The sequence below is a fragment of the Artemia franciscana genome, chromosome 4 (assembly GCF_032884065.1).
Source record: "Artemia franciscana chromosome 4, ASM3288406v1, whole genome shotgun sequence".
Taxonomy (NCBI): domain Eukaryota; kingdom Metazoa; phylum Arthropoda; class Branchiopoda; order Anostraca; family Artemiidae; genus Artemia; species Artemia franciscana.
In genome coordinates this window covers 14,038,624-14,055,131 of record NC_088866.1, presented here as the reverse complement: position 1 = coordinate 14,055,131, position 16,508 = coordinate 14,038,624, and the positions used below count along the sequence as shown (strand labels likewise).

At 35.9% G+C, this 16,508-nt stretch overlaps 1 protein-coding gene across 1 annotated transcript in view; it reads left to right on the top strand.

The window, feature by feature from the left end:
- The window catches only part of LOC136026030 (unconventional myosin-XVIIIa-like), a 381,572-nt gene that overhangs the window by 333,889 nt on the left and 31,175 nt on the right, over positions 1–16,508 (top strand). The window contains exon 26 of the mRNA XM_065702187.1: positions 11,620–11,794. Within this exon, the coding sequence (XP_065558259.1) occupies positions 11,620–11,794 (175 nt within the window). The remainder of the gene's footprint in view (positions 1–11,619; positions 11,795–16,508) is intronic.

Sequence of the window (16,508 nt, the reverse complement as noted above, 5' to 3'; positions counted from 1 at the left end):
GAGTTATAAACAAAGAAAAAACAAGAAAAACTGCAGTTGTAAGTTTACACATGTAGAAATCAACATTTTACATGTTCGAGAAATTCACTCTGCACAATATGAATCTTGGGGAATCAAGTCCATGTCCTCGTGTATGCTAAGCTGATTTAGATTGATGTCGTGTCTCAGAGCTCTTATTTTAAATCCCGACTGGATCTGGTGACATTGGGGGGAGCTGGGGGGAACCTAAAATCTTGGAAAACGCTTAGAGTGGAGGTATCGGGATGAAATTTAGTGGGGAAAATAAGTAGAAGTTCTAGATACGTGATTGACATAACCGGAACAGATCCTCTCTCTTTGGGGGGTTTGGGGGGGGGGTAACTGAAAAATTAGAAAAAGGAGACATTTTTAACTTACGAAGGAGTAATCGGATCTTAATGAAATTTCATATTTAGAAGGACCTCGTAACTCAGATCTCTTATTTTAAGCCCCGACCGTTTCCTGTGCCATTGGAGTGAGTTAGGGGGGAAACTTGGAAAACGCTTAAAGCGGAGAGATCAGGATGAAACTTGGTGGGAAGAATAAGCACAAGTCCAACGTGACTGAGATAACCGGATCTGCTCTCTCTGGAGAAGTTAAGAGGGGGGAGTAATTCGGAAAAATTAGAAATAATGAGGTATTTGCAACTTACGAACGGGTAACCAGGTCTTAATGTAATTTGATATTTAGAAGGATCTTGTGCTTTAGAGCTTTCATTTTAAATCCCGACCAGATCCGGTGACATTGGGGGTAGTTGGACGGAGAAACCGGAGATCTTGGAAAACGTGAAAATTTAGGTATCTTTATCTTGTGAATAGGTGATCGGATCTTAATGAAACTTGATATTTAGAAGGACCTCGTAACTCAGATCTCTTATTTTAAGCCCCGACCGTTTCCTGTGCCATTGGGGTGAGTTAGGGGGGGAACCTTGGAAAACGCTTAAAGCAGAGAGATCAGGATGAAACTTGGTGGGAAGAATAAGCACAAGTCCAACGTGACTGAGATAACTGGATCTGCTCTCTCTGGAGGAGTTAAGAGGGGGGAGTAATTCGGAAAAATTAGAAATAATGAGGTATTTTGCAACTTACGAACGGGTAACCAGGTCTTAATGAAATTTGATATTTAGAAGGATCTTGTGCTTTAGAGCTTTCATTTTAAACCCCGACCAGATCCGGTGACATTGGGGGTAGTTGGAGGGAGAAACCGGAGATCTTGGAAAACGTGAAAATTTAGGTATCTTTATCTTGTGAATAGGTGATCGGATCTTAATGAAACTTGATATTTAGAAGGACCTCGTAGCTCAGATCTCTTATTTTAAGCCCCGACCGTTTCCTGTGCCATTGGGGTGAGTTAGGGGGGAACCTTGGAAAACGCTTAAAGCGGAGAGATCAGGATGAAACTTGGTGGGAAGAATAAGCACAAGTCCAACGTGACTGAGATAACCGGATCTGCTCTCTCTGGAGGAGTTAAGAGGGGGGAGTAATTCGGAAAAATTAGAAATAATGAGGTATTTGCAACTTACGAACGGGTAACCAGGTCTTAATGAAATTTTATATTTAGAAGGATCTTGTGCTTTAGAGCTTTCATTTTAAATCCCGACCAGATCCGGTGACATTGGGGGTAGTTGGAGGGAGAAACCGGAGATCTTGGAAAATGTGAAAATTTAGGTATCTTTATCTTGTGAATAGGTGATCGGATCTTAATGAAACTTGATATTTAGAAGGACCTCGTAACTTAGATCTCTTATTTTAAGCCCCGACCGGTTCCTGTGCCATTAGGGTAAGTTAGGGGGGGACCTTGGAAAACACTTAAATCGGAGAGATCAGGATGAAACTTGGTGGGAAGAATAAGCACAAGTTAAGCGTGACTGAGATAGCCGGACCGGATCTGCTCTCTTTGGGGGAGTTAAGAGGGGGGTAATTCGGAAAAATTAGAAATAATGAGGTATTTGCAACTTACGAACGGGTGATCAGGTTTTAATGAAATTTGATATTTAGAAGGAGCTTGTGCTTTAGAGGTTTCATTTTAAATCCCGACCAGATCGGGTGACATTGGGGTTAGTTGGAGTGAGAAACCGGAAATCTTGGAAAATGTGAAAATTTAGGTATCTTTATCTTGTGAATGGGTGATCGGATCTTAATGAAATTTGATATTTAGAAGGACCCCGTGTCTCAGAGCTCTTATTTTTAATCCCGACCGTAACCGTTGACACTGGGAGAATTGAAGGAGAAAACGGGAAATCTCGGAAAACGCTTAGAGTAGAGAGATCGGGATGAAACTTGGTGGGAAGAATAAGCACAAGTACTAGATACTTGATTGACACAACCGGACTGATACTGCTCTCTTTGGGAGAGTTTGGGGGGGGTGTTAATTTCGAAAAATTAGAAAAATTGATGTATTTTTAACTTAAGAACGGGTGACCGGATCTTAATGAAATGTGACGTTTAGAAGGAACTCATGTCTCAGAGATCTTTTTTTCAAATCCCGACCAGATCTGGTGACATCTGGGGAAGTTGGAGGGGGAACCGGAAATGTTGGAAAACGCTTAGAATGGAGAGATCGGGATGAAACTTGGTGGGTAGAATAAGCAAATGTTGTAGATACGTGATTGTCGTAACCGGACTGGATTCGCTCTCTTTGGGGGAGTTAGGGGGGTCCAGTGCTTTGGTGAGTTCTGTGCATCTGGGCGTGCTAGGACGATGTCAATTGATAGGCGTGTCAGGGACCTGGACAAATTGACTTGATGAAGTTGTTTTCCCCGATTCGACCATCTGGGGGGCTGAAGGGAGAGGAAAGTTAGAAAAAATTAGGTATTTTTAACTTGCGAGTGGATGATCGGATCTTAATGAATTTTGATATTTACAAGGACCTCGTGTCTCATAGCTCTTATTTTAAATTCTAACCGTCATTAAGCCTCTGATTTTCCTTTTAAATCGATCTATTGATTCTTAGAATTTTGCTAGAACTCATGCCATATGAGCTCTTGGCTCTTCCAACCTCGTCACAAGTGCCATTTGAGCTATTAGCTTCTTTTTTTTCTTTTTTTTTTTTTTAGAATCGGGCAGATTGCAGATAAATAAAGTATGACAACTGAAAAAAGAAAGTTTGGAGAAGTTTGTCAAGCAGTTGAGTTGCTTGGGGGAAGGGTGTTACGAGAAAAAAACTTTTAAAAAACACATCCAAATCTGCTTATATTCATTTTTGTTACGTCTTTTACGAGTCAGAAAAACATTTCGGGGTCAAATACCCAACACCCCCCTCCGCTGGATACGGCCTTGGTTATAGCTATGTTACATTCTTCAATTGTTTCTATTTGTTGCATCCTTTTGATTAGCTGTTCTATTTGATTTCTATTATATTATTCGTCTCTAAGTAATCCTTTTGTTGGAATGTTTCAACATAAAATTAAAGAGCTTTTAAAACTAAGGAGCTTTTAAAAAATTAAACAGACTCAAATCTTGGAATAACTGGAAATTAATTCTTGCGGGAAGCGAAAATGAAAATGCGTAAAAATCACTGTAAACGAAGAAATGAAACTTGGAACAGACAGAAATTATTTCTAATATATATGTTCTGCCACTCCTCAAATCCCCCCTGCCTTAAAGGCACCTACGGAATTTGTGCAGACCGGAATGACGGTTGACTGAAATCAATTCTGAAATTGTGGTTCTTCCTATTTGGTTCGACATTTCTATAAAAGTCAGAATTGCCAAATATCTATCATCATTATCCTCATGCTTTTTTTGTGTCATGGTTCATCAGTCAAAATTTGTAATCCAAATTTGATTTCACGCCTGTCTACTGTTGATTCTAAGAAACCTTTGTAATGCTTTCATTTTTATGTCAACAAAGTACGAATAATAACACACTTAGCGTTATAGCCGTGTGGAACAAATTTGAAGTTTCTTATATAGTAGTTAAACGATTTACTTATTATCTAAGTTTCCCCAATTTTCTAGGGGGCTAGCTTTTAATAAGTTTATTCTATATACAATTTGTCAGAAAATAAGTCCCATTTTTGGTAATAGAGCTACTTGATTACAAGTACGTACATGGGGCATGATTGTCTATGCCTGCCCCCCCCCATCGGCTCCCGAAATATCAGGATTTTTGCAAATGTTAACAAATGTATTATATTTCCTAAACAATTTGCCTATTTGTAGTCTTATTCAAACTTTGTGCGTGTCTACCAAGGGGGTATCCAGAATTGTTGCTGGGGAAGGGGTTTAGTTGTAAAACTTTATAAAACGCATCAAAAATTTGTGTGTGTGCATTTTCTTTAGTATTTTATGGGTTGGATAAAAATATCGCAAGGAGGGGTTCAAACGCATTACCTCCTTTTCCTCCTAGGTATGTTCTTGGTGTCTGCTTCACTTACGGCTTTGACCCAGCATCGATATTCTAACATTTCTGTTTGTTTTCCTTTTTGTAACTTACCTCTATCTTCCCATGTTTGGCTGTCCACATATTTTTTTTTTTCTGGCCAATGCCTGTAAAGGTTTTTGTCGAATGTTGGGGAGGTTTAAAATATTTTCTCCGTTTCAATTTACTTCCGAATAAATAGGAACAAGTCTCCACCTTTGTGTATTTGTGGTCTTCCGAAGGGGACAAATGACCGCTTGGATCTTCCCGTTTCGGCACGTATCGTCAGCTCTGATCCCCTGTTCTTGTCTTGTTTTTGTGCATCAATACAAAACTTTTCCCTTTTTTGCAATTTTTTTTTCATTTTAATTAGTCTTTTATTTCCTAGTGCACACAAGATTCTTAGTAAACATGTCTAGATAGTATATAACTATTTCAAAATAAATCTAAGGTACCTAGGGAAAATATGTTTACTAGCAGTGATCAATTTAACTCTCTAGCCCAGGAATTAATAACTCCATTTCGAATCCAAAGAATATATTCTTAATTCCAAGATATATTGCTCGCGGTTGATCAGAATGTCAATAACTTGATTGTTTATTGGACAGAATTATATGGTGACAGGCCTTTCACTTTTAAATAATGCCAGTAAGACATCAGATTTCAAATCTTACCATATTTGAAAAATTGTTTTACAATGTAAATCGTGCCTTACATTGCAATGGTATAATTTTAAAGCGACTGGCCTAATTGATTTTATAATATGTTTAATTGTTATCCACAATTCTGGAACCTAACCGAGGGGTCACCCACTTCCCGCCACCTGGTGTAAGTCACGCATGCCGAACAGTTCCGGCACGCCTTGCACGCGCCATCTTGTGTGCGTGATTTCTGAAAGTCCTTGACTCCTCCTTTTCAACATGCACATGATTAACTGGTAATATATATATATATATATATATATATATATATATATATATATATATATATATATATATATATATATATATATATATACTAGCTGACCGCTGCACGCTGCGGTCAGCTACACTCCCCAGCAGCACATGGAGTGTCAGCTAGTCCCCCCGGACCCTCCCCCCCCCTTCCACGCGTTGCTGCGATGCTGCGCACCCCAGCAACACGTGGGGTGTCAGCCGGCACACGGACTGACCTCTGCCACGCGTCGCTGTGGCGCGCGTTTTTTATTTTTTTTTCTTATAGACTTGTTCCTATCTTTTCTATTCAATATAGCGCTTATAAATGGGGATATCATGCCTTACTCAACTTTTATCTTTTTTTTATTTCATATTTTCTCGTGTGCCTTTTTTTAATAAATGTGCCGACTCCCGACTTTTAAGCCCCCTTCGGAATAGCTTCCTCTGCTTCATTCCTCTCCCCCTCTTTCCCCGAAAAAATACCATTCCACCTAAATGACTTCTTGTGTATGTCTTACATGTGAATAGTGCCTTCAGACCTATGAAAATTGGGGTCTCGACGTGTTCCTTGTTGAGATTTTTTTTTTTTTTTTTTTTTTTTTTTTTTTTTTTTTTTTTTTTTTTTTTTTTTTTTTTTTTATCGGTTGATGTTCTCTTGTTTAATCTGTCGCTGGTATTAGGCCATTTAATTGGATTTTCTAAGGAAGTGTAAAAACGTTCTTATTTTTTTCTGGGGGAAGGGGGCTTATTCTCAAAAAATTGCCTTCTACATGAGCATAGTAAAACATTTATATATATATAAATATACTAGCTGTTGGGGTGGCGCTTCGCGCCACCCCAACATATATATATATATATATATATATATATATATATATATATATATATATATATATATATATATATATATATATATATATATATATATATATATATATATATATATATATATATATATATATATATATATATATATATATATATATATATATATATATATATATATATATATATATATATATATATATATATATATATATATATATATATATATATATATATATATGTTTTTAACTACGTAAAACTTGCGAATATACAAGATTCTTTGCTGTCCCATTGTCTGTGCATATAAATAGATTGTCAGGTTTACCGACTCTTGAACATGCAACATATAATGATCCATGGGAAAACAATCCGTATTCAGATCTATACCTCATGATTCTAATGATTGCCCTTGAGCTTTGTTGATGGTGATTGCTAATCGACCATTCCCTGTGTCGCCGACGTCATTTATTTACCCCCCTGTGCCCCCTGGCGTCCCCGTTGTAGTTGTGTCCCTGTGTCCAGGTCGTGATTTATATTCCCTGTGTCCCGGTCGTCATTTGTGTCCCGGTGTCCCAGTCTGTGATTTCTCTTTGAGTGTCCCGGGCGTCATTTATATTCCTTGTGTCCCGGTGTCCCGGTCGTCATTTATATCCCCCTGTGCCCCCTGGCGTCCCCGTTGTAGTTGTGTCCCTGTGTCCCGGTCGTCATTTATATTCCCTGTGTCCCGGTCGTCATTTGTATCCCGGTTTCCCGGTCTGTATATACATTCGTTTTTTTTAGTTTTGTTTTTCTCCTTTATTTTTCATTTTTTCCTTTTTTATTTTTTTTCTTTTTTAGTTTTTTTAGTTTTTTAGCTTTTTTAGTTTTTTTATTAGTTTTTAGTTGTTTTTTTTTCTTTTTAGTTTTTTTGTAGTTTTTACCTTTTTTTAGTTTTTTTAGTTTTTTTTACTTATGTCCTGGTCGTCATTTATACTCCCTGTGTCCCGGTCGTCATTTGTGTCCCGGTGCTTTGTTGATGGTGATTGCTAATCGAACATTCCTTTTGTCCCGGTCGCTTTCTCTTTGAGTGTCGTCATTTATATTCCCTATGTGCCGGTGTCCCGGTCGTCATTTGTGTCCCGATGTCCCGGTCTGTAATTTCGTCAGTTGAAAACATGACGTCAGTCGACACACAAACATGACGTCATCTGACAGACAGACCCACACACACACAGACAACTTATTTATATATATATATAGATATATGCCGAAACCCTATAGGCAAGTGTATTCTCCTGATGAGCCCTTGTGTTGGGTTGTTGCCTCTGAAATTCAGAGGCAACTGAATTTCATTCATTCTGAAATTTCATTCATTCTGAAATTTCATTCATTCTGAAATTTCATTCATTCTGAAATTCTGAATTATTTGTCTTTGCTGTTTTTATTGTTTGGTAAATGACGATCTATACTTATTGACGACATGACTGCCTGTCCATGGATTATTCTTTATGGTTGATTGTGTATGGCTATGCTGTTTGACCTATGTGATTGTATGGATGAGTAGGGTTAAGGCCTCATTCAAGTGCTGGTCTATATTAATCACTAATTTAGGAAAACAGTCTTCCTTTTCCCCTTCTGTCTCTTTTTTTTTATGTGTTAATGCTGTTGCATTGGTGATTTCTCTTTTCGTTATATATATATATATATATATATATATATATATATATATATATATATATATATATATATATATATATATATATATATATATATATATATATATATATATATATATATATATATATAAAATATATATAATATATATAATATATATATATATATATATATATATATATATATATATATATAATATATAAATATATATATATATATATATATATATATATATATATATATATATATATATATATATATATATATATATATATATATATATATACTAATAACCTGTTCACTCTTTGTTTTGTTTTAGGACATCTTCCCTTTGAATTGCTATAATTCGTTTGTGGGGATGGGGTACGAATTTGATAGATTTTCTCAAACAATGAGTAATCTAACCTTGAAAACGGAGTTTTGCACAGATCCAGGTATAATGCTCCGCTTGCTTGGTGGTTTGGTTAAATATGAATTTATGTACCGGTTCCATAACAGGATGATAATCAGTATCATACCTTATGTTGGTTGTGAGGCGGAAATCTCAAAGATAGGTGAAAAATAGTGAAAGCGGATTTTTAATATTTTACTATTCTTGGTATGAATGGATTTTGGTGAATTGACTGCAGTTTTAATTGTGTAAAATAACACTACAGGTGAATTGTCAGCTTTGGAAACCAGTTGTAGGCTAAGCTCTTCGCTATAGAATGGATAATGAACTCTTTATGAAACTGTTGCCCCTGACATCCTTTTGGACCTGCGAGTAATTATTTATAAATCCACCAGTTGATACTCCGTCATTAAAAAATGGTAACAACAAAAACATTAAGTTAATGCCAGATTTGCCTCTCACTCAATTTGACAAATCTGTCTTGGCTTCTACAATTAGCCATGGCTTGATGCCCACGACTGTTCGATTTTAATTCAAACTAAGGTTTGAATTAAAATCGAATAGTTGTGGGCATCAAGTCATGGCTAATTGTAGAAAAAGTCATGACAGGTTTGTCAAATTGAGTTTGAGGCAAATCTGGCATTAACCCCATTATTAGGATTGTATAAAAATGATGTTAGTTTATTTGTTAATATATATGTCTATCTATTATCCGTCCATGCGTTATTCCTATGGCAGAAGACCTAAGGTAGAACTAATAAAGTATTTTGCTTATAAAGTAAAAAAAACAACTTAATTTAATTTTTAAATGTGTCGAGAAAATCGATCTGTTGCTGCTTGAAGTAGTGTTTGTTGGCACAGTGGCGCCAATTATGGGATGTTGGGCCATCGCCCCTTCCCCTGAGTTAGTAAGATACTGTGTTGTCATTACTGTTTGTCATATACCATTACTAAATTGTTATTAAAAAACAAAAGAAAGTGCCTCCATGCCTTATATTTTCAAAACATAATTTTTGCATCTTCTTTTAAAAGAACTCTCGCACCCACCCCCTCCATTTCTAGAAATTGGCTCCACTAAGCTGGCTATAAGTATATTCGTTCCACAGCGTAGATTATCTGGAGTGTCGTAATATGAAAGAAGCTTATAGATTGTCACAACCTAGATTAGCTAAGGTTTTTAGACATATTATAATTAGATAGCATGAATAAAGAAGATGTAAAACTGGCTATAGTAGCAATTTATTTAGTATATATTTGTGCACGTTTCTCAGTTCTAAATTTTGTTTTTTGACTATCTATCAATCCAAAATCCATAATCTTACTCCGAGGAAACATAGCCAATTTACAATTATGGAATCGATCAACAATGTGAAAACCTGAATGATAAGCTAGATTAAATTCTACGATTGAATTGTTTAATCAAATTAGATTTTTATTGTCTGGCTGTCGATTTGACAATTCGATTCATTCAGTGAAACAGCCCTATGATTATGATGCTTGCGAAATACTTCGCTCTATATTGCAGCTCGAAGATTTTTACCAAAACTTTGACAAAAAACTGTTTGCGTAGTGTGGGGTTGAAAAGAAATTTAACATATTTTATTGATTTCTTTAAGTCAACAATATCATCCAATAATAGCAAAGATCTTAGGTTAAATTTTCAAGTAAGAGATATTGAAGCCGAAGAATTTACTTTTTATTTTATGACCGCACACAGGTTTGTTTGTTGGGGGGGGGGGGGGGTAAAAATATTCTTCCCCTGAACATGTATTGTACATGTATTACAATTAACGTAGATAATTTTACGTATTATATGCGCCACGGCTAAGTGAAAAACTTGAAAGAATTTTACAAATTAATTGTTTAGATGTAGCTTTAGAATATTAATAATACTTTGGGTAGATTTTTGAGTTCTGGGAGGATTGAACTTCATGGGGGCAGCAAAGTAGGGGCTATCAAATCCCATGTATTTGCGGAAGCTCATATGCGGGACGTACTAACCAGAATTTGGAAACGAAATAACTACAGCATCAAGACTCTATTTCGTCGGCTTTAAAGAAAAATTCCAAACCTTAAGATTTCACTTCAGCCCTATCGAAACATATTTTTGATTTTCCGTGTCATTTTATTTTGTTTGATAATTTATCTTTGATTTCTAGGGACCGGGGCTTAAAGCAAAATTTTCGAGAAACTATTGAAAAAAAATTAATCAAGAAAATGGCTTTAAATAGAGACACGGGTGAATTTGGTCTGAAACCTATTTACGATAATTTATTATAGTCAGATAGAGTTAAGTTCATTTCACCCAATGTGATTAACTACACATTGGTTATTGTCCAATTGGTTATTGTCCATATTGTCCAATGGTTAGTTCTAATAATGCTGGAATGAGGAAAGTCAAGGAGACTTCCGGTTTTGCTTTGAGAATATTAGGTTATTAAGCAATACGTAGTTGTTTTGTTTTGTACAGTCTATTGTTTTTAAATTGTTTTATTTTAGCATTACTACTGATAACGGTCACTACGTATTTGACCGAAATATCTATTATTTTTTGTGAAATTTATCACTGTCTATTAAAAGGATTTATTTCTATTTGAAGTTTGTACGACCCGCTATTTATTCGGGGGGGGGGGTTCAAACCGGGTACCCCTCCGCCTGCTCCTGGATAGGGACATGGTGAATATGCATGGTTTGCAAAAAAGTATATTTAACAGTTGTTCAACATGTTCCATTTTGCAAACTGGATACTTATTTATTCAGCCCTACAAAAAAAGAATTGCCAATTTACCTTTCATCAATAAAAAATTTAAATATTCATTATGTTGAATATTCTGGATGTCATGGAAATACGTCATCTCTAGCCCACCTGACCGGATGCCATTAACAATGAATCTAGTTTCATTAGAGGCGAGCAATTCCTGTCTGGAAAATTTATTGTCGATTTAACCATAGATAAAAAGGTATACACTGAATTAAAAAGAATGACTGACTGATCCGCTTGGAACTACGTAACCATTCAAAACAGTAAATAGCTCATTTACTACTTCTAAATGCATGGATCAATATTAACAGGGACATATCTCTGGAATTTATATAGGAGGGGGTTAAGAGGGGTCCACATCAGGATAGTCAAGGAGTATTTACTATTTAAAAAAATCTCCGGATCATCGGTGGACAGCTGGCCCCCCTTACCCCCCCCCCCCCAAAAAAAAAAAAAAATAAACGTCCCCAAATACTAAAGAACACAGAATTAGAAAAAGAATAAGAGTTTTCCGTATCCAAAACTTGCTTACAGTCATAAAATATTAGCTAAATCGCATAGTTTGCGATAACCAGGGCCATAGCCTATGTGGTGCCCTCGTGGTTTTTGTACCATCATCACTGGGCAAAAGAGGGTTAATTCAAGTGGATAACTTTTAAACATGTTTATTTCAGTCCGTCCAGCTTGAACTAGAAATGCGGGGAGAGCGTTTGTCAGCACTGCAACGAGAAGTCGAATCATTGTCTGCTGATGAGAAATCTGACCCAGAAGTGGCTTCTTTAAGAAGATCTAAACTTGAACTTGAGAACAAAGTCAAAGATCAAGAAGAAGAGCTCGATGACTTGGCTGGTAATCTTTTCTATCTTATTATTATTATCATTATTATTTCGTCGTGGCCAGCGTTCTTAAGACATGATAGAACAAAGGATGGGGAGCTAGTAGGTGAATTTCCCTTTAAGGGCTTATTTTCCCTTTCCCAAGAAAATTCTTAAATAAAAGTTAAATGAGTTAATTTGGCATAGAAAACTTTATAGTCTAAAATAATATTTTTTTTTCTCCCGTGCACGTTAATTTGTTTCTTTTTTTAGTGACACATTATGAAGTATTACAATTTATTTTTTTTTTTTTATTTATTTTTTTTAATATATATATATACTTAGAAACAAAAACATGATCAAATATTTCGTGTCTTATTCATAATATTAGGGTACACTCCTGTTGTTAAACTTTTTTAAACCGTGATGCTATTCGTTATGGGAAACAAACAGTATTCCTTTAACTGGAAATTGAAGTAAATAAATATTGCCAAAAATAAGTAAATGCTAAATCTGGCGCATGCTGTTACATAACAAACAGAATATTTGTACCAATGGAATTTAAAGAAAAAAAGTTGTTTCCGTAAACTTTAATCTATAATTGTCTTCTGAGAGGCTAAGTTTTAGGGAGGGGACGTCAGCTGCATACGGTTTGCAGCTCCTAGGAAAGGTGCCTATGAAGCTCTGTTTGAACTTGGCTATGTTATGCCTACCTGGCGTTCCCAAGAGTAGACCCAAGCAAGGCCGTATTTAGGGTGGGGGGTAGGCGGTTTGACCCCCGTCCCCGAAATGTGTGTCCGCTCGTAAAACTCGACAAAATGAATATAAACAAATTTGTGATGCTTCTTTTGAAGTTTTCTTGTGGCGCTTCCCCCTCCGAAAGAAAATCCTGGATACAGCCCTTTCCCCGTGTATTCGTTTATTTAGTTTTCGGACCTCCAATTTTGGATATCTGGTTTAAGAAGTTCAAAAGTCTCCAACTTCGTACCCCACTGACCTTGAAATGCTTTCTCAGATTCGCACCCAGAGGTCTAACAATATCATTAGTACCTAGTAAGCAGCTACTCATCTTAAGTTTCACGTTTACATTCATTCTACTAATACTAGAAAATAAGGCTTACTTTTGTTTCAATAATAGCAATCACTAATATTATCTTAACATTTATCTCAATTTATAGGCCAATTTGACCAAATACCTTATGGCCACTACTAGGCTGTTGCACTCACAAAATGTAGCTGTCTCACAATACTATCTATCTTCATATGTACTTGCTTTGATATAATAGCACTCACTAATATTATCTACACATTTATGTCAATTTGTAGGCCAATATGACCAAATACCTTATGGCCGCTACTAGGCTGTTGCACTCACAAAATGTAGCTGTCTCACAATACTATCTATCTTCATATGTACTTGCTTTGATATAATAGCACTCACTAATATTATCTACACATTTATGTCAATTTGTAGGCCAATTTGACCAAATACCTTATGGCCACTACTAGGCTGTTGCACTCACAAAATGTAGCTGTCTCACAATACTATCTATCTTTATATGTACTTACTTTGATGTAATAGCACTCACTAATATTATCTACACATTTATGTCAATTTGTAGGCCAATATGACCAAATACCTTATGGCCGCTACTAGGCTGTTGCACTCACAAAATGTAGCTGTCTCACAATACTATCTATCTTCATATGTACTTGCTTTGATATAATAGCACTCACTAATATTATCTACACATTTATGTCAATTTGTAGGCCAATTTGACCAAATACCTTATGGCCACTACTAGGCTGTTGCACTCACAAAATGTAGCTGTCTCACAATACTATCTATCTTCATATGTACTTGCTTTGATATAATAGCACTCACTAATATTATCTACACATTTATGTCAATTTGTAGGCCAATATGACCAAATACCTTATGGCCGCTACTAGGCTGTTGCACTCTCAAAATGTAGCTGTCTCACAATATTATCTATCTTTATATGTACTTACTTTGATGTAATAGCACTCATTAATATTAGCTACACATTTATGTCAATTTGTAGGCCAATATGACCAAATACCTTATGGCCGCTACTAGGCTGTTGCACTCACAAAATGTAGCTGTCTCACAATACTATCTATCTTCATATGTACTTGCTTTGATATAATAGCACTCACTAATATTATCTACACATTTATGTCAATTTGTAGGCCAATTTGACCAAATACCTTATGGCCACTACTAGGTTGTTGCACTCACAAAATGTAGCTGTCTCACAATACTATCTATCCTTATATGTACTTACTTTGATGTAATAGCACTCACTAATATTATCTACACATTTATGTCAATTTGTAGGCCAATATGACCAAATACCTTATGGCCGCTACTAGGCTGTTGCACTCACAAAATGTAGCTGTCTCACAATACTATCTATCTTCATATGTACTTGCTTTGATATAATAGCACTCACTAATATTATCTACACATATATGTCAATTTGTAGGCCAATTTGACCAAATACCTTATGGCCACTACTAGGCTGTTGCACTCACAAAATGTAGCTGTCTCACAATACTATCTATCTTCATATGTACTTGCTTTGATATAATAGCACTCACTAATATTATCTACACATTTATGTCAATTTGTAGGCCAATATGACCTAATACCTTATGGCCGCTACTAGGCTGTTGCACTCTCAAAATGTAGCTGTCTCACAATATTATCTATCTTTATATGTACTTACTTTGATGTAATAGCACTCATTAATATTAGCTACACATTTATGTCAATTTGTAGGCCAATATGACCAAATACCTTATGGCCGCTACTAGGCTGTTGCACTCACAAAATGTAGCTGTCTCACAATACTATCTATCTTCATATGTACTTACTTTGATATAATAGCACTCACTAATATTATCTACACATTTATGTCAATTTGTAGGCCAATTTGACCAAATACCTTATGGCCACTACTAGGCTGTTGCACTCATAAAATGTAGCTGTCTCACAATACTATCTATCTTTATATGTACTTACTTTGATGTAATAGCACTCACTAATATTATCTACACATTTATGTCAATTTGTAGGCCAATATGACCAAATACCTTATGGCCGCTTCTAGGCTGTTGCACTCACAAAATGTAGCTGTCTCACAATACTATCTATCTTCATATGTACTTGCTTTGATATAATAGCACTCACTAATATTATCTACACATTTATGTCAATTTGTAGGCCAATTTGACCAAATACCTTATGGCCACTACTAGGCTGTTGCACTCACAAAATGTAGCTGTCTCACAATACTATCTATCTTCATATGTACTTGCTTTGATATAATAGCACTCACTAATATTATCTACACATTTATGTCAATTTGTAGGCCAATATGACCAAATACCTTATGGCCGCTACTAGGCTGTTGCACTCTCAAAATGTAGCTGTCTCACAATATTATCTATCTTTATATGTACTTACTTTGATGTAATAGCACTCATTAATATTAGCTACACATTTATGTCAATTTTTAGGCCAATTTGACCAAATACCTTATGGCCACTACTAGGCTGTTGCACTCACAAAATGTAGCTGTCTCACAATACTATCTATTTTTATATGTACTTACTTTGATGTTAAAATTACCTATAAAAATGCGCTATTTCTGCAAGGGATCTTGTCTTCATCTTCTTCTTTTTTCGCATTGCAGCTGAATGGGCTCACCAGGGTTACTGCTGCATCCTTTACTCGGCTCTACGTAATGATGTGTACATATCATTACGATTGATACTCTACACCTTTTGGTCGTAAAGTGTGCAACCAAAACTATATTGTTGATTCCTTCCCAGCCTAAACAAGACTTCCTTGTTCATCGTGGCTCTTATTCCCTGCCTAAATAACTTGTCCTTCCTACCTAAATGTATGTGTTCTAAATTGCCAAATTTTATGCTTCCTGGCCCTGATGGAAGAGTTTTCGAAAATCTTGAAAATTCTATTTCGAATGTCAAAATGCCAATAGTCTTCCAACACCCAATAAATTCCTGGTTGTAATTTTCTTATTATTTTGATCATGATAGCATTAGAACCTTTATCAAAGTGAACATTGGCATCAGTCCAGGTACGAGACAAACAACTCCTTAGGTCTTCGAAAAGTGCCTGAGGCAGCTTATAACTCGACAGCAAGAAGTCCCTGGTCCTTCGGCTATATGGAAGATTTTTACAAATCGTGGCCCATTTTGATCAATTTTATTTTGTGGCCCATTTTGGTTTTTGGGTATTGTAGATTCCCTCCTATAAAGAGGAGTTGATTTCCTGTACTAGGACTCACAGCCTTACTATCTCGATCTCATCATGTAATGATGCCTGAAAATATTTTATATTAAGTTGGTAGGGAAGCCTTTTGTAAAATAACATAGCGAGTGGAGGCTAGACGACCTTCTACATGCCTAGCAAAATAAAAACAAGAAAATATATTCATTGCTCCAAATTTGGTGTAAACTATATCTTTAAACTAGGCTGTAGTTTCTTGGGTACCATTCCTCAAGGTCATGCTGCAACCCTGCTCTTAAGTCATGACTCTAGTTAGGTGAACACATAAAAGTTTCACTCCAACTTTTCTGTTAGGTTGTGCAACCGGGATTTTCCTTCTGGGATTAGAGATGAGCAACTTATAAAGGAACAGGAACCCACAAATATCATACAAGGTTGTCACAGCTCCAATCTGTATACTCAGCCT